The sequence below is a fragment of the Poromitra crassiceps genome, assembly GCF_964638095.1.
Source record: "Poromitra crassiceps genome assembly, chromosome: 4".
In the NCBI taxonomy this organism is placed as follows: domain Eukaryota; kingdom Metazoa; phylum Chordata; class Actinopteri; order Beryciformes; family Melamphaidae; genus Poromitra; species Poromitra crassiceps.
Window position 1 is genome coordinate 28,069,850 of NC_139626.1, and position 19,598 is coordinate 28,089,447.

The window sequence follows — 19,598 nt, forward strand, 5'->3', positions numbered from 1 at the left end:
AAGAGTATACTTCAGAGATCAAATTCCAATAGTCAGGATTCCACTATGGCTTAGTGTTGTCTTTCGAGGAAAGCGGATGATTCAAGCGCACAAAAAAGGATGGGCGACAGGAGTTGCACACACACAAACTACATTAAAGGGGGAGGTGAGTGGGTGGATTGGTGGGGAGTGAAATAATTAGGGATACAGTAAAAGCACTGGTGACAAATTGCTATAATCATTACCTATAAACTTACTAGTAATACTTTACTGACCCGTTGAATGTGAATTACAGAAGATTAGAGATCACTTTACTAAGTACTTTCAGTTTGTTTGGGACACTCATAGCCTGAACACGAAAGCTAGAGTAGCGGACTTGAAACTACCCAATCAAAAGAGCAAGCTGGGGAGAAGTGCATTCCTGTATAGGGGGGGTGGGAGGAGTGAAACAAGGAACAAGATGCCTAATGAAATTAAATCTGCAAATTCTTTGAACGGTTTTAAGAACCTTCCGAAAAAACTCTTGCTGAGTAAGCTAGAGTAACGTGCTGAGCCTTTGAAATGGTTTTTGAACTTGTGTTGATTGTATCTCTTGTTTCTTTTTATTCTTGATTGATCTGTATTGTTTGTTTGATGTGATGTGTTACTGTATGTCCTGTTTTCTAAGACCAGGGCAGGGGCCATTTTGGAAATAGGTGTCCACACTTTTACATGTTTATCCCCTTTATTTGATTGTTTTTTGTATCCATAATCAACCAATCAATCAATCAAACAATCAATCAATCAATCAATCAGAGAGACAGACCGAGGCAAAGAGAGAAAGAGGCGAGAGGGGATTCATACCTGCTACCAGCTTTTTAATCACTGTGAGAGAGTGTGATGGAGTCCAGCAGAGAAACAGAGAAAAGGGGGTAAAAAAAGGACAGGGAGAGAGAGGCAAACGTAAACAAAGAGAAAGTCAAACAAAGGGCGAAAAGACCGCTAAAGTGCATCAAGCCAAGTCAAGAAGAGAAGGAAATCAATGTGAACATCCCTCATGTGCTTCACTCCATTTGTACCCTCAGAAATAGGTAGACGTTTTGGCACAATGAGCAAAAACATACACAGAGACGATATCACTTCAGATAAGAGATAAGCCAATAAGTGAGACAAGGAAAGAGAGCAGACCACAGCAACATCCTCTTCATTCTATCACAATATTGTAACGCAAGTTATTTTGTGAACAAGTTTTTTCATTCACTTTTTTTTTGTCTAAGCCACTTTCTCTCAACCTGCCTCTCCTTCAGTTAGTGATTTCCTACAATTCCCAGAAAGAGGGTTTTGTGTTTCACATGCTCTATAATCACATGCTATATAAGCAAGAGATCCACAAAGACACAGACTGTGGCTGCATTGCATTCTGATCTATTGAGGCTACTGTGTCTCTCTGCCTCTTATACGATGGAGTTCTCCTTGTGTGATTGTTGAACGTCTTTTTGTGCAAAATGGCGGCTGTAGAAAGAAGCCCTCGCCATATGATTCTGAGGGACTGACACCAAAAACGGTTTACCGTGAATGTTTTAGATCGCCAAAAAACAACCTTCATTGCAGCTGTGACGTGACATCAGGTCATTCAAGTAAAATAAGTAAGAAAAATACATTTCAAAGCAACTAAATTGGCCCCGATATACAAATTGTTTTAGGGCAAATTGTTTCTTTAACTTCTCCTTCTAAATGTCACTGATTTGATAGCTCCCGAGTAAAAGACCTGAAATCCCAAACCTACTCCACTTCTACAGCTGCAACAATTAGTAATGGATTAGTCGACCCAACAGAAAATCAATCTATTTTAGAATCAACTAATTGTTTAGGCAAATTAAAAAACAACAACAAAAAAACAAAAAAAAACATTTCAGCTTTATAAATGTGAATATTTTCTGGTTTCTTTACTCCTCTCTGACAGTAAAGCCAATATCTTTGGGTTGTTGACAAAACAAGACATTTGACGACGTCATCTTGGGCTTTGGGAAACACCAATCGACATTTTTCATCATTTTCTGACATTTTATAGCACAAACAACTAATCGATTAATTGGGAGAATAATGGACAGCTTAATGGACAATGAAAATAATTGTCAATTGCAGCCCTGCAGCCCTATCCACTTCACTGAAGAAAGTATTGTAGTCCATCCTCTGACTTACCGTCCATCTTTTCATCCACTCCATCTTTGTTGTCTGCAGCTGGGGCCCCGTCTGCAGCAGCTTGATGGTCTCCTTCAGGGGGCGGGGCTAAAGGAGTCAAACCTGTTAGAATGCTTTAAGGCGGGGGCGGAGCTAAAGGAGTCAGACGTGTTAGAATGCTTTAAGGCGGGGAGGAAATGTGCTATTTTTTACAGCCATCTTTTCACTGATCTGGTCTCCTAATTCACCTTATCATTCTATCATTTGCCCATATCAGGACGCTTCTGCATGACGTCATTTTGTAATCGTCTTTCCGTTTTAGACCTGGAAGTAGATTACTCCTACCTTTATCATTTTTAGACTTGCCAAAAAGCTGTTTTCAAGCAAAAAAAAAGGTTATAAAGTTTTTATATTTTTTCAGATGAGAACGTAACATTCCAAATATGTGACCAGCTTATCAGAATAATGCCTATTTGGACATTTTTAACGAGCAGCGAGGAGCACGCTGGCTGTGTAACCGGTCGGACTAACGCTAGCTAGTAGGCTATCTGTCAACCAAACACTGTCGACGTGCTTTTGTAACTAACGTTAAATGCCGACCGGGTACAGCCATCGGCTCCTCGCAGCAGTAACGCTATATGAGCATGTAACTTAAGTTGGCCGCAGTGTAGCTGCTGAATGTTGTTAAACTTCATTCATCGTTTACAGTTTATCGATGTTTACCGGCCAGCTAACGCTGAACCGGAAGAACAAATACAATTGCGTCTTACACAGAAGAGAAAAAGTGGGCGTGGCAACATAAGGTGAATAGGATGAATCAGTGTCCGGGTGCAACTGTTGTCGGTTTTTAAAAGAGCCGTTCATGGTGAAACCATGCGCTCTTTGAACTCTAACTGCTCCTTCATACTTTAAGCTAGACACTCGATTTCAACTTTAAACGAGTCGTCACTTTTAGGACTCTATTATCTTAATTCAGCTTTAATTGATCTTTTGTACGGTTGTAGAAATCTCAGTTGTGTTTTATACTTTTTTTCAAGCTTTATAATGGGACCCTATAGGAACTCACTCTAGCAGGCTGTACTTTTTTTTAAACTAAATTCACTCATTTTAAAACTGCGACAGTTCACACAACTTTAACACTACATACCGTTAGCTACTCACTCACAATGTCAAAATATAAGCGATGTGATCTATAGTTCTCGAGATATTAACGTTGGTTTGGCACAACTTTTCAGCTTTATTTCATACTAGTGTCTGCTGCAGTGGCGACGTCACACTGATTCGTCCTCTTGGTAATACAGGCATAGTGACAAATACTCACGTTTCCCAGCAGCCTCTGGGGCTTTGCCAACGTCATCCGCCCGTGCCGCCGCCGCAGCTGCATTCCCAGCAGGGAGATCTTTCACAGGAGCCGGTTTCTCCACCTCCTTCAGCGGGGGAACGTCCTGCTTTCTGCCCGCCCCCGGCTTCTCCAGCACCTCATTGGACTCCACTTCACCTCCGCCCACACCCGCTTCCTCTTTCTTCACAACCTCCACTGCAGGCTTCTGTTTCTCCTCAACCTGCTCATGTTTTTGCTCCTGTACTTGCTCCCCTTTGGGCTCGAGCTTTCCATCTTCTCCTCCTACCCCTGCATGAGGAACAGCTTGTTTCTGATCCTCCTCCAACTCGGCGTTGTTCTTCCTCGTGTCTACCTTGACCTCGTCGTGAGGGATGGGCGGTTCGTGGCGATGGGCCTCCCCCTCTGGCAGCGCGACACCTGGGAAACAGACAAGATGCCACCCGTTCTACACAGTTCAACCAGGGGTTCCCAAACGTTCCCATGCCCAGGCCCCCCAAATAGCATTAGCCTTTGGCCGCGGGCCCCCTATTGTAAGATGTCTTTAAAAACCCATTGACAATAATATTGAAAATGTCAAATTATACATCCACACAACTTCCTAATATATGTCCTTACTTTTATTAATGTAATAGCCTAATAATTAATAATTCATTTCTAATTTGTTCACATTCAAGATTTCTGTTTTCCATGATAAACATTGTTCCAGGCTATTAGCAACACCAGGGGCAACTCTCTGGAGCACAGCAACAGCAACGTTACAATGACAATGAATGTGACTCTTTTGACTGGCAGGCAATTAGAAAGATGGGCAGGGCAAATATGATTTTTATGTGGAAGGAAAGGATTCAATTCAATTCAATATGTTAATACAGTACATATAATTATATAATAAATTATACAAAAATATGCTATTTTTTATTTAACTGTAGTATTAACAGGTAAAAATGTATCATTTCCTTCTACACAAAATCGTTTTTTTTGCCCCCCCCCCCATTAATTTGGATGTGAAGCTTTCCAGCCCCCATACCGTACAGTGAAAACTAGACATTGTCAAGGTCAGTGAAACTGTGTGTTAGTAAGTTCATAACATCTGGAGTGATGAGGTTGCCCCAGGACATGGGCTTTCCCCCTTGTTTTGGCTCTAGCTTTAAATGTAATGTAAGTTCCACTTTAGATTCCAGCCCTGGTTCAGTTTGCATACCAGCGTCAGGACGGTCCAGCTGCACCTCCTCCTCTTTGTTCCTCTCAGGCAGTTCCACTGGCCCCTTAATCTGGGGGGGCTCCACCGGGTCCCTCTCCATGGGTTGCATCACCTCCACCACGGGAAGTTTAGGTTTTTCCATCTCCGCTGGCTTGTCTATGCACACAGACACACACACCATGCCCTATTATAACATACTTTGAATAGGTTGCATGGAGTGCCACTGTATATCCAAAAACATGCACAAGCTTTGGCCAAACTTTAGTCCCTATTAATGGAAAATGACAGGATAAATAAGTCCTCAAGGCACACTAGGCTTTATTTTCCCAGTATCCCAATACTGCTGCAGACTCCCTTTCAGTTAGACAGATGGCCCTGATATTTATTTGGACTTTCTCAGCCAGCAACATAATTGCTGGCATTAAAATACACTGATACTCAGGAATATCACACACTCACTCTATGGACTGTTTATATTTAGCTACTAATGCTATTCATGTCATACTGTCTAGTTGCTTTTGTAAGAATATCCACTAGATGGCAGCAATGCCAGGAAGCACTCTGACAATGGAAAAAGGCGGTTTGCCGGACACAAAATAGGTGTGTGAGAGAGACAAAGGCGCACGCGCGCGCACACACACACACACACACACACACACACACACACACACACACACACACACACACACACACACACACACACACACACACACACACACACACACACACACACACACACACACACACACACACACACAGAGAGGGAGATGTATCCACTTGATTGCCCACATTAAAACTAAAACGGACATAAACAGGAAACAGATGTGGAGTGGAGGTGGGGCCACGTGGGTTTCAGCTGGAGCAAAGATGGAAGGAAAATGCAGTGAAATGGAAACAGGGTTAAGACAGAAAAAGGGAGACGGAAAGAGAGACTTTTTGGGATCAGGTTAGAAAAAGCAGCAAACAGGGAAAGGACAGGAAGAGACACTGGAGGGTGAGGTGGAGTCATTTTGATCATGTCTCTGTCTCTCACTCCACGCCTGTCTTTATCCGTCCACACCGGTCTCTCTCTCTCTCTCCACGCCTCTCCTATTTCAGCCTCAACTCAGATTTCCTCTGCACCTCATCTCCATTCCTTTCCTCTTCACCCTCCCCAAACCAAACCCATGTCAGCCCTTCCCTTCATGCAGTGAGAGCTCGCAGGCATTTTAGAGCTGCCACAGGAGATATGGGGGGAGGGGAGGGGGTAGACAATGTATTTTGGGGGAGGGTGGGTATGGCAGGAGAAATGAACAGAGGTAGAGGGGGTGTTTGAAGGGCATCACTCTCGCTCCATCAATGTCAAGCATTCAACGCTGCTCTTATCAAGTGGTTATCTCCTAGCCCTGTCTGTCTATCACTCACTCACTGACTCCTTTTCTCTGCCTTTCCTTCTCAGAGAGATGAAACAAAGCCTTTTCTTTCGCTCTGTGCTTTTGTTTTCGTTTCGCCGTCTCTCCACTGGCTCACAATCGGCCTGTGTATGTGATGCAGCATTGCTGTCCACTGGTGTCTGTGTATAATGTGATGCAGCATTGCTGTCCACTGGTGTCTGTCTATAATGTGATGCAGCATTGCTGTCCACTGGTGTCTGTCTATAATGTGATGCAGCATTGCTGTCCACTGGTGTCTGTCTATAATGTGATGCAGCATTGCTGTCCACTGGTGTCTGTGTATAATGTGGCGCAGCATTGCTGTCCACTGGTGTCTGTGTATAATGTGGCGCAGCATTGCTGTCCACTCTTGGATGCTGCAGACACCTCTGGCTTTGGCCCTTTGAGGTAAATGTTTCCATGCCTCATTAGTAAACCACTGTCATCTGCAGTTCATCGAGTGGATAAGTGATTGGCAGCCATTAGTACGTGTCATGATGGTCTTTACCGTGTATCTCAGGGAGGTCCGGTAGCAGCAGGTTGCTCTTGTCGGGGGCGGGCGGAGGCGGGAGTTGGACTTTGGGGACAGGGCTACTGGCCGAAATAGAGAGGGTGGTGAGGGTGCTGATCAGCAGGATGCCCAGGCCAACCCACAGCACCAGCTACAGGTGAGAAGAGAGAGGGAGGTACAGGTCAGGGGTCAGGAACACTCCAGAAACCTACTCTACCTCCAGGCAGCAAATGATGTCTGTGTCACCTGAGCAACCAGGCCGTTCTTCTGGATCTTTCGGTAGATGAGGGCAGGGCAGATGAAGCAGATCATACTGCCCATGGTGGCTCCTGTCAGGCCCAGAATGGTTTCCACTGAGAAAGAGAGACAGAGAGAGAGAGAGAGGGGGGAGGGGGGGAGAGACACAGACAGAGAGAGAGAGAGAGAGAGAGAGAGAAGCCACTTCTTAACATGCAGTGGAATCCGTATTATAACCCGCTCCTAGCCGGTTGACCTGCATGTTAAACAACAATTAGCCGGCCTACGCGCACTCCCGCGAGTCTGTATCATATTCACCTCGGTCGCTGGTATAGGATCCGCATAATAGGAAAAGCAGCTGCTGTAACTCTGGCAGCTCATGATCTAGATCATCTAGCTATGTGTGAGTGGGCGCGTGGTGGCACTTTACAAACCATTAATGTCCCATCATTATTTTCATGAATGGACGTAGCGTTAGTTACGTGGCTGGATTATTTGGAAGATAGCCAAATTAGGTGAGTAAACAACTAAAAGTTGAATCCCCCATCTGCCAGTTTAAAAATGCAACAAGAGAGATGATAGCCTACTAGAGTTGCGCGATCTTGACCTCAGTCAGATCGTCAATCGCCAGCCTTTGACATCGCCAATACATGATGTCATCGCGCAAGCACATGGCTATATATTATATGGATGTTAAAGCCCCAATCAGTAAGATTTTTGACATTTTTTACTGTAATATAACTGATTTTTAGTCACAGGACATGGTAGATTGACTTTTAATAGGGAGACCCTCGTCTTTATTTATCCCACACCGCCCTCCATTGGCCAGCACTGGGACTAAGCAGTTTGTCTGTCACGTCCCGTAGCAAAAAAAAAGAAAAAAAGAAAAGCATGCGCGCATGCGCTGTACAGCGGAAGCGCTGTGTTCATGAAAACGAGGAAGTAACTCGATTCGGATTTGCTACGAAAATGATGTTTCACGGAACTATGGATTATTATTTCATCACGTGGTGAGTACCCGATGTCACAACATGTACATAGAGCTTCTGGCGCTGTGTTTTGTTGACTTTGAACGGCAATATCGTTATCGATACTAATGTACGCAGAGGGCGCAGTGGAAAACTTACTGAATGGGGCTTTAACGTCCATATCAATTAGCTTCAGCTGCGCTCTTGCTGTAGGCTACTTTGCTAACTTAGCATCGATGCTAGCGGGACTTACCCAGCTATCGTCATTGCCTGCTTTTACTGCTGCTTGCTGGTAATAATCCCATCATTCCCATGTCAGAAAAAGTCTCCAGATTTGTCGCTAACGTTAGTCTCTTCTGAAGTTTTCTCGAGTTGGATGCAGCCAAGTCCCCCCCCCCCCCCGGGCTCATATCCAGTCGTTTCTAAACAAAGACCCCTCATGTTTAAAAAGGTAAAACTCGAAAATATCCTGCTCTGGCTAGCCAGAGATGATCCAGACTTCATGTTTAAAAGCCACTAGAGAGAGAGAGAGAGGGTGGGAATTCACAAGGATTATCTGGTGGTCCTGCATTCTGTAGATCAGTGAGCAGAGGCACCAACACTGCCATCTAGGGGTGGGAATCACCAGAGTCCCCCCGATACGATATTATCACCATACTCATGTCATGACACAATATTATTGCGATTTTAAAAATATTGTGATATATTGCGATTTATTGCCTGCTGCAAATTATGTCCCTCAAAGGAAAACACTTTGTCAACATGTGTTTTATTTAATAGGACAATGTTTCCAGTCTGTTCATCTCACTTCAATCATCTTTATTGGAGCAAAATGGGATTGTCAAGCAGACTGGCCAACACTGTCATAAAACCATCATGCATGCACTTGACAATTTATATAATAAAATATTGTGATACTTAGCATTTTCTGTGATACGATATATTGCCACACAAAATATCACGATACGATCTATAATTCTGTATTGATTTTTCTCCCCACCCCTACTGCCAGGAGTCAGACATTTGATTCCCACTGGGGCCACCGACGCATATCTCTTCAGCTGGAAAACTCAAAACAACACCCCGAATCTGCACTTCTTATCAAAACAACACCCCGTATCTACACTTCTTATCAAAACAACACCCTGAATCTGCACTTCTTATCAAAACAACACCCCGTATCTACACTTCTTATCAAAACAACACCCTGAATCTGCACGTCTTATCAAAACAACACCCTGAATCTGCACTTCTTATCAAAACAACACCCTGAATCTGCACTTCTTATCAAAACAACACCCTGAATCTGCACTTCTTATCAAAACAACACCCTGAATCTGCACTTCTTATCAAAACAACACCCTGAATCTGCACTTCTTATCAAAACAACACCCTGAATCTGCACATCTTATCAAAACAACACTCTGAATCTGCACGTCTTATCAAAACAACACCCCGAATCTGCACTTCTTATCGGCAGCTCCATTCATACCTGCCATTCACACACCCCCTCCCCTCCAAGGGCTCTGGGCCAGCGAGCCCCGGGCCCACCCCTGTCTCTGTGTGGACCTGGGCAGGCTGGGCGCTGGGCCCACGACCCATCCTTCATCCAGAGGACGGAGGCCATATTGTCTCCCTCAGATTTAGTGTCCATTCTCCCCGGGGGCCATACCTCCCTTCTCCTCACTCTATTAGCCTGATTAGATACACAAAGAGCCAGCCAAACACACTGTGTGAGCACGTGTGTGTGTGTGTGTGTGTGTGTGTGTGAGTGTGTGTGTGTGTGTGTGTGTGTGTGTGTGTGTGTGTGTGTGTGTGTGTGTGTGTGTGTGTGTGTGTGTGTGAGAGCGTGTGTAAGTGTGTGTGTGTGTGTGTGTGTGTGTGTGTGTGTGTGTCCACCCAATCAAAACCTTAACAAACAGCCACCATATAAAAAAGGATGAATAAAACATATCAACTAACCCCAACCTTCAGATCTCCATCACTCTGGAGCTGGTCGTCGTGAGGGGGACAGAGAGAGAGGAAGACCCTGACGGAAGGAGCCAATACGGGTGTGGACATGGCTGTGTGTGTGTGTGTGTGTGTATATGTGTGTGTGTGGGGGGGGGGGGGGGGGCGGGTCTGGGAGAATAATAGCCCTATCTCCCCGTCTGCCCGTCTTGCAGGAGATAAAAGTGAGGGCTGATTTAAGGACTGTGTTAGAGTGTGACAGTCACTGAGTCGTAAAGTCATATTCACACACATCGTAAAGCTCCCCGGCTACTCCGCCCACATAAAAGAACACATGCACCTTAAAGACCTCTACACACACACGCACGCACACACAGGCACGCACGCACGCGCACACAATCCATTCAATCCACGCACCGTTGTCCACGCACACAGAACGTACCATTGGGGATGAGAATGCCTCCCACCATGGTGCCAAATACAATGCAGAGGGTGATCATCTTGAAGCGCAGAGGAGGCATGTACCCCCCGGCAGCAAACGTCCCATCCTTCTGCTGTGTGGGAGAACGAGGGAGAGATGGAGAGAGACAGACAGACAGACAGACAGACAGACAGACAGACAGACAGACAGACAGAGAGAGAGAGAGATAGACACAGAGAGAGAATGTATAGCAACATTAACCAGATAAGAAGGTGACCTCAGGGAAATGAATCAGCAGTTTACAGTATGATTTGGGCACACCAAGACATTCCTGCTATCATTGCAGGTGTGACAGCCGATAAATGCTACAAATGGATGAGTGACTGTCTTCACACCAGGGTTTCTGCACGTCAAACTTAAGACTTTTTAAGACAATTATGAATGCAATTTAAGACCTATTTCACGTCCATACCGGCAAAAAAAAAAAAAAAGTATGAAAGATTTTGAGTGAGAACATTTGAGCGATATTAGAATCAGTGAACATGGTTTAAAGCAGCAGCTCACCTACATGTATGTCTTCATTGCTGTTATATGCTTGATGTTTAGCTAGCTAGCGTGTGTAAAGTACAGAAACATGGCGACACACTAGCTGGGGGCGCGAGCACCGATCAATCCTGCCCAGGCTGCACAGTTTGCATTAGTTCCATGTTGGTTTGGTTTTGTAGTTTTGTTACAGCGTGATCATCAATACAAATTTCCACCGAAAACACATTTAAAAGCAAGACTAAAGTTTAATGCCAATTTATACAGCTACAAAAAATACATGTACATGTTATTATGTTACATTATGTGGAAGGTTATCCACGGAAGATGACTGTAATAATTCATTTCATTACACACAACAAAACCCCACAACTTTTCCAAAACTTTCAAGGACTTCTACAAATTCCATGACTTTTCTAGGCCTGGAAAATTCGATTTTGAATTTGGAATAATGGAATAGTCCAATAGATTTTTTTTAAGACCGTCAAAAGCGTAGCGACATTTTAAGGCCTAAAAATTCAGATGATTGGATTGAAGACTTTTTAAGGACCGGTGGAAACCCTGTCTACTAGGGATGCACGATATGGATTTTTAGAGCCGATACGATAACCGATAAATATATTCGTCTTGGCCGATAACCGATACGATATAACCGATAATTATTATAATAAAAATAGATATAATTTTTTTTGTTTGTTTTTAACCTGTATTTTAGGCACACCTGGGGTTAAAAAAGGGTTAGGGTAGATGTATGGATGTAGTGAGCATAGCTCTGACCTAACCAAATCTAACTAACATCACTGTGAACGCAAAACAAAGAAAACTTCTGATATAATATGATTGTTTAATAAAGTGTATCACTCAATTATAGTCAATACAAAAATAAAGGCTTTATAGAACGGAAAGCCAAGCTGCTTAGTCTGCAGATAAAACACAATGACAAAAGGCATAGTAGTTTAGACTCTTATTGTCATACTGATCTGTTCAAATTTTGCATTGGTTCCAGTTCTCAGTGAATTGTAGCCTGGGCCCAATGAATGGGGCAGGCATATATACAGTCCATGGGCAGGCACTATAAACCAATATAACCATCTGTGTCATTTCACTTTTTACTGAAGAATGCTGCCACCAGATTAAATAAAAGGCACTATGTAATGTTGACTGACTGATGCTTTTTATGTAGCCTAATGTGCACGACTGCTCCTTTGTTTTCATTATTGGCTCTGTCCCGCAGCTAACGCTAACTAGCGCGGTTAGCTTAACGTTAGCGAGTGGTTTTTTGGAGTTAAATACACAATCCCTGGATGTTTCATTTCGGGTAAAGGGGTTTCCATTAGTTTCTATAAGTTTATGCAAGCTCTGTGTATTAAGTGCTTTTGTGGGGCTGTTTGATTACAAGCCACAGACTGTAAATGTCACAGTTTGCCAAGCGGACGAGCCTGCAGGGTAGGCCCGCTACGACTGAGCTAATGCTAACGTTAACACTCGCTAACAAAGACAACAAACATATCCGCTGCATCATCGCCAGCTTTGGTTTAACGTAATGCCAGCTTAGAGGTTTCCCCTCCCCTGGGAACCTGTGTGGGACATGGATTGCAAATTACAGTAGCTTTCTGATCATTGTGAAACTGAAAAACAGCAACACACTACACACTGGCAGCAGCCATGTTTGCGTCGCAGCTGTGATGTCACGAATGTGCGACAACAAAAAGCTCCGCTTCCGAGGCAAAAAATAAACAGGATTATTATCGGATAATTTATCGGAAAAAGGCCATTATCGGAATAATAAATAATAACGCACAATGGCCATATCGGCCGATAATTTATCGGTCCGATAATTATCGTGCATCCCTACTGTCTACATTATGAGATGTGGGAAACCCTGTCTAACTTATGGGATGTGGGTCTGTGTGTGCTCTGCTCACCTGCTGTTCAAACAGCATGGTGTTGATGGCCTGGCGGCAGGGCAGGATCATCATGGGGAAACCCACGGCCACGGACATCATGAAACCCACGCGGATCATCTCCGTCACCAGGTTGGAGGGGAAGTTCATCAGCACGTTCCCCGCGATGTTCTCCGTGAAGCTGACGTAGCCAAAGAAGCCCACCTGAGGGCAAAAGAGAGGGGGGAGGGGCAGCACAACGTCAGGTGGGAGAGACATGAGCACGACAAGGAGGAGGGGGAGGAATGACTATGAAGAGAGGAACCAATAACTGGATAGAGGTTCCTCATCGATTCCCAAATGACGCTGGTGTGCACGTGCATGTTTCTGCTGTCCGATGAAAACATAACAGTTAAAAAAACTACTTTAAAATGTAATTTACAAATACAACTAGGGTCAATATTTTTTTAAACTGCAAAAAGCAGTTCAATGGAGTACCGCAGGGATGACGTCTTCTTGTAGGCTTACCCAGGAGCTGCTGGGAAAAGGCAATGGGATTTTTGTATGGGGATTTCAGGTTCAATGCATGAAATAAGCTCTGTGTTAAACAAAAGTTTATGAAACGGCGAGTGGTCCACGTTTGTGAAGATGATCTTGAACACAAACTTGATCCTCTTAAACACAAACTTCACTGTTGTTTAGCTGGGCCTTCTTTTACGTGGCCAAAATCAGTTTTGCTGCTGTCCCCTCAGCTCTGCGGCTCTCTCTGTAGGGAGCGCACGCTGACCGCAATCTACTGTATCTGTATACACTGATAAGTAGCTCATACAACCATCTACTGCAGGTAATACAGTGACTATCCATAAGTACCTCATACAACCAACCATCTACTGCAGGTAACACACTAGTCTCGGTTTCCAGACGTTTGGTGAGCGGCACCAACAGCGCCACCTAACCACCAAACGTCTGGGAATTTACTGTTCCAAATCTGGTTCATTGAGCCTGGCGAGAACGGCCGGCAGCAGACACGCCTACATTTATTATTTGAATTTTATTTGGTAGCGGCAATGCAATGTTTCATAGTTCCAATATAGAGCAAGACACTGATGTGCTGCAAAGAGAGTTTATACCTGTTGTTTATTTTACAATAATTTTTCCTACCTGGAAGTGGTCCGCTTGCTACTGTGAGTAATCAGCAGGCTCTGTAACGTAGCGTCGGGAGTCAGGCTTATCGCTGGGGGAAAGACCTCTAGCCGCCGGGGCCGGATGAAACACGTCCTATTAACAGGTTATGTTTGTTTCTAAGTGATTAATATGTTTCTCCGCAAACGCGACAGCACCGGTTCTGCATGAGTGTCACTGCTCCCAGAAAGCAGGCCCGCCCACAACACTCATGATTGGTTCTCCGATGCAAGGCTTCCAACAGCACCACCTAACGTTATGAAAAGATTTAAATAGTAATATTCTCAGTCTTACAGTAGTGAAACGGATTAAGACTGAGAGCTGAGTCTAGTAACACACTGACTATCCATAAGTACCTCGTACAACCAACCATCTACTGCAGGTAACACACTGACTATCCATAAGTAGCTCATACAACCCCACGTCAAATAATCCAAACTATCCCTTTATTATTAAACTTTATTAAACTTTCAATTCAAACATTAAAATTAATAGAGGGTGTCTGCAAGGTAGTTTTTATTTTTTTGAGAGAATGAAATACAAAGACCAATTTCACCACTGCATTGATATAAAGGTTTTTAAAACAAATGTAAAAATACACACTTTAGTGCTTTCAGAATGTGGGTCTGGGTGACTGCCTGGTCTGATTTCTCACGAGAAAAACTGTGGCGCAAGAAACCGCAACTAGACCTCTAAACTTAAAGACTGCATTTAACAGCAGCCAATGACCTCGGAGGCCTTTTTTAAGACACTTTTCAGGACTCGCACACACCCCAACGAAATAAACGCCGCCAACTGTGATCGATGGGTGTGAGTGAATGGTGTAGGGTGTAGGGGCGTGTCGATGGGTGTGAGTGAATGGTGTAGGGGCGTGTCCACTCACGGTGAGGTGAGTGAATGGTGTAGGGGCGTGTCGATGGGTGTGAGTGAATGGTGTAGGGGCGTGTCCACTCACGGTGAGGTGAGTGAACGGTGTAGGGGCGTGTCGATGGGTGTGAGTGAACGGTGTCGGGGCGTGTGCACTCATGGTGAGGTGAGTGAACGGTGTAGGGTGTAGCGTGTCGATGGGTGTGAGTGAATGGTGTAGGGGCGTGTCGATGGGTGTGAGTGAACGGTGTAGGGGCGTGTCGATGGGTGTGAGTGAACGGTGTAGGGGCGTGTCTACTCACGGTGAGGTGAGTGAACGGTGTAGGGGCGTGTCCACTCACGGTGAGGTGAGTGAACGGTGTAGGGTGTAGCGTGTCGATGGGTGTGAGTGAATGGTGTAGGGGCGTGTCGATGGGTGTGAGTGAACGGTGTAGGGGCATGTCTACTCACGGTGAGGTGAGTGAACGGTGTAGGGGCGTGTCGATGGGTGTGAGTGAACGGTGTAGGGGCATGTCTACTCACGGTGAGGTGAGTGAACGGTGTAGGGGCGTGTCGATGGGTGTGAGTGAACGGTGTAGGGGCGTGTCGATGGGTGTGAGTGAACGGTGTAGGGGCGTGTCGATGAGTGTGAGTGAACGGTGTAGGGGCGTGTCGATGGGTGTAAGTGAACGGTGTAGGGGCGTGTCCACTCACGGTGATGTAGAAGGTGGTGACCACGTTGAGGGAGGAGGTGAAGATGGTACTCATGCGTTTGACGGAGGGCTCGTCCAGGCTGTCGTAGGTCGGCAGCACCTGCCTGTCAGAGACAACCAGCCCCACAACACACAACACACAACAACACACTCTGCAGCCACATCACATGGCACCACAGTGGGAGGCTTACGGTGCATTCATGTGCTGTCGGGATATTCTGACACAACTTTCACATCAGTTTTGCACGGATATCTGGGAAATTGGTGTTCTAGATCAGTGGTTATATATATATATATATATATATATATATATATATATATATATATATATATATATATATATATGTATATATGTATATATATATATATATACACAGTATATATAGTAGGTACTGGTACCAGGCAGCGCTGCAGATTGTTAAATTTTAAATGAGGGGGCAGACATAAATCTGAGGCTTCACAACCTCCATGTTTGTTTTCATGTCATACCGAACGGCACATGAACGCTCAAGTGGCACATGACAGTTAGGAGAAAAAGACATCCCACATGTACATGAAGGCAACATGACCACAACATGATTCACCATGGAATCAAACATGACTACTCTTAACATGATCTCTGATTTGTCATCTCAAATTCATCATTAGGGATTGCTCCATATATATATATATATATTGGAGAAAAAAGAAATCAGGATATGTACTGTATGTATGTATATATATGTAAATATATATATAAATACATATCTATATTTATATATGGGTGTGCTTGTGTGTGTGTGTGTGTGTGTGTGTGTGTGTGTGTGTGTGTGTGTGTGTGTGTGTGTGTGTGTGTGTGTGTGTGTGTGTGTGTCTGTAATATATATCCCGATTTATTTTTTGTCAGAACAAACAGAACAAAAAGCAGATGATTTTTCAAAATGACAGTAGATGGAAACAATGTCATGGCAGTGTGTGTGTGTGTGTGTGTGTGTGTGTGTGTGTGTGTGTGTGTGTGACAGAGTGGGTGACAGTAGCCAAGGCCGACTGAGGTTGAGACTGAGACTGAGTTGGTGGGCATCATCAACTTTCACCAATCTGTCTGTCTTTCTGTCTGTGTCTGTAAACCCACGTGCCTCCCTGCCTTCCTGCGGTGTCTGTCATATTCTGCATTGCACTATTGGGGGGGGGGGCATCGGCACATTAACCAGCTAATTTACAGGCCTTATATATTACAGCTGCAGCCTGGCAGGTTAGAGCATTATAAACTTCCCTGGCAGAGACTCTGTGCTCTCCTCTCTCTCTTACAAGTATGTAGAGGGGGAGAGAGAGAGAGAGAGAGAGAGAGACCGAGAGAGGGTGAGAGAGATTAAGAGACCATTACTCTCTCTGTCTCCCCTTCTCTCTTTCCCTGTCTCACTTTCACACACACTAGTCTTTACGAGCGAGCACTGTCCCATGGTGCTATTCTTTGACGCTTGTTTAATCTGCGATCCAGTAAATCTCATGGTCAAGGTTAAATAAAAGGCCATATTGTACGTGGGGAGCTAAAAGAGCTAACGGTCGCTCAATAGTCCTAACTCAGAACCCCAATGTGTTTTTACTTGCTTTACGCTTAAGACAGAGACCGTCTTAAGCACATCGAGGACGTTTGTGTGTGTGTGTATGTGTGTGTCTATGTGTGTGTGTGTGTATGTGTGGCTACAGTATGTGTATGTGTGTGTGTGTGTGTGTGTGTGTGTGTGTGTGTGTGTGTGTGTGTGTGTGTGTGTGTGTGTGTGTGTGTTGGGCGGCATTGTAGATAATAGCATTAACGTGGCTTCTAACGCATGTTGACAGTAGCATGACAGAGGGACGCGCTTGATTCCTAGGCTCGGCCGCTTCCGCAACTCAGCTACCATGTGGCCAATGAGACCAGCATCACTGATGATGTCAGATTTATGACATCACTGATGATGTCATCAGTGGGATTTATGACATCACTGATGATGTCACAGTGGGATCAGGGATTTATGACATCACTGATGATGTCACTGTGGGATTTATGACATCACTGATGTCACAGTAGGATTTATGACATCACTGATGATGTCACAGTGGGATTCAGTGGGATTTATGACATCACTGATGATGTGTGCATGTGTGTGTGTGTGTGTGTGTGTGTGCAGAGAGCTGTTTCATCAGCCTGTGAATACATCAGTGTGTGTGTGCAGAGAGCTGTTGAATCAGCCTGTGAATACGTGTGTGTGTGTGTGTGTGTGTGTGTGTGTGCAGAGAGCTGTTGAATCAGCCTGTGAATACATCAGTGTGTATGTGTGTAGAGAGCTGTTGAATCAGCCTGTGAATACATCAGTGTGTGTGTGTGTGTGTGTGTGTGTGTGTGCAGAGAGCTGTTGAATCAGCCTGTGAATACATCAGTGTGTGTGTGTGTGTGTGTGTGTGTGTGTGTGTGTGTGTGTGTGTGTGTGTGTGTGTGTGTGTGTGTGTGTGTGTGCATGTGTGTGTTGGTGTGCAGAGAGCTGTTTCATCAGCCTGTGAATACATCTGTGTGTGTGTGTGTGTGTGTGTGTGTCTCTCCCTCTCTCTATGTGTGTGTGTGTGTGTGTGTGTGTGTGCGCGCAGAGAGCTGTTGAATCAGCCTGTAAATACATCGGTGTGTGTGTGTGTGTGTGTGTGTGTGTGTGTGTGTGTGTGTGTGTGTGTGTGTGTGTGTGGAGAGAGAGAGCCTGTGAATACATCAGTGTGTGTCTGTAAGATGGCGGCTGTCCAATGTGTTGATTAGTGGTTTGGCTTAAGCTGCCTGCCGCCTCGCTCGGCCTGACCACAGGCCAAGACATCACCCTGCCAAATAACACTCAGCACTGCTGGTGGGAACCAAGCACAACACACACACACACACACTTTCTTCCTCTTCCTACCATGGCGTAATGTCGCGTTGCTTTCGTGTGATTACAATAATTATAGTGTCGTTTCAGTCTCAGCGCCACAGTCACCCACTGCTGACACCTACCTCACTCACTCACTCACACACCCATAGACTACCACCCAACCATCTGGCCCCTAACCACCTCCCATAACACTGTTTACATGCGTCCCCAACACCACATTCCAATCAAAGATAAGACTTCATAAACCCAGGTCCATTAGGCCTTCACACCTTCCAGAACCCCAAATGTTACCCTTCACCTCAACCACCCACCCACCACCAACCCACAGCAGCAGGCACTACGCTTCACCAGATCCACCCACCACCAACCCACAGCAGCAGGCACTACGCTTCACCAGATCCACCCACCACCAACCCACAGCAGCAGGCACTACCCTTCACCAGATCCACCCACCACCAACCCACAGCAGCAGGCACTACGCTTCACCAGATCCACCCACCACCAACCCACAGCAGCAGGCACTACGCTTCACCAGATCCACCCACCACCAACCCACAGCAGCAGGCACTACCCTTCACCAGATCCACCCACCACCAACCCACAGCAGCAGGCACTACGCTTCACCAGATCCACCCACCACCAACCCACAGCAGCAGGCACGAGGGCTTTGAGGACAGGACAGGAGAGCAGAGGCAGTGACAGAGCATGCAGATGGGTGGAAATGGAAGAACGAATTAAAAGAGTGGTTGAGGGAAGTCCTGTTTAGGCTGTGAGGGGTTAGGGCTGTGAAGGGCTAGGGCTGTGAGGGGTTAGGGCAGGGGTGGCCAAACTTTTTTGGTTGCGGGCCGCATACAGAAAAATATAAGGACTCGCGGGCCAAACAATATTAAACGTGTCAGTTTTCGCGGGGTAAAAAATTGGACCAGAAAACCCTTGTGCCATCAAAAATTTAATTTCTACCTAAATAAATATATGACACATAGTTTATTGATGTGCTCACCTATTACAATGGGTATTTCTGTATGTTTTCAAATTTTCTTTTCCTGTGCCAACAGGTTAAGACAGATAATTTAACATAACATTAGTATTAAACATTCATTCAGTATATATATTTTTTTTTAATAAATAGACCAGGTCAGGGTACTCAAGTATAACCCATTTTCAATGGTTTTAAATTGAAAAAATGAAATGGGGGAATCAGTTTTTTTGTTTTTGTTTTTCAGTTTCTTCTTCTTTATTTTCAGTTTTTCCGTTTTTTTCCCGTTTTCATTTTCGTTTTCCGTTAAAACAGAAAAACGTTTTTAGCAATTGTTTTTATTTTTTTTCTAAATTCATGGCGGGCCACTTGAAAACGGGCAGCGGGCCGCAGTTGGCCCGCGGGCC

The 19,598-nt window shown here is 44.9% G+C and overlaps 1 protein-coding gene across 2 annotated transcripts in view; it reads right to left on the bottom strand.

Annotated features, from left to right (window-relative positions):
- LOC310775383 (putative sodium-coupled neutral amino acid transporter 10) overlaps window positions 1-19,598 on the bottom strand; it is a 39,722-nt gene that overhangs the window by 4,094 nt on the left and 16,030 nt on the right. Inside the window, exons 8-16 of one of the 2 annotated variants that reach the window (XM_083635530.1) lie at window positions 15,350-15,452; window positions 12,650-12,832; window positions 10,203-10,314; window positions 6,852-6,958; window positions 6,603-6,756; window positions 4,683-4,838; window positions 3,461-3,898; window positions 2,161-2,247; window positions 823-843 (exon numbers count right to left, since the gene is read on the bottom strand). In XM_083635530.1, the coding sequence (XP_083491656.1) occupies window positions 823-843; window positions 2,161-2,247; window positions 3,461-3,898; window positions 4,683-4,838; window positions 6,603-6,756; window positions 6,852-6,958; window positions 10,203-10,314; window positions 12,650-12,832; window positions 15,350-15,452 (1,361 nt within the window). The remainder of the gene's footprint in view (window positions 1-822; window positions 844-2,160; window positions 2,248-3,460; window positions 3,899-4,682; window positions 4,839-6,602; window positions 6,757-6,851; window positions 6,959-10,202; window positions 10,315-12,649; window positions 12,833-15,349; window positions 15,453-19,598) is intronic. The other variant, XM_083635531.1, reaches the window with a different exon arrangement.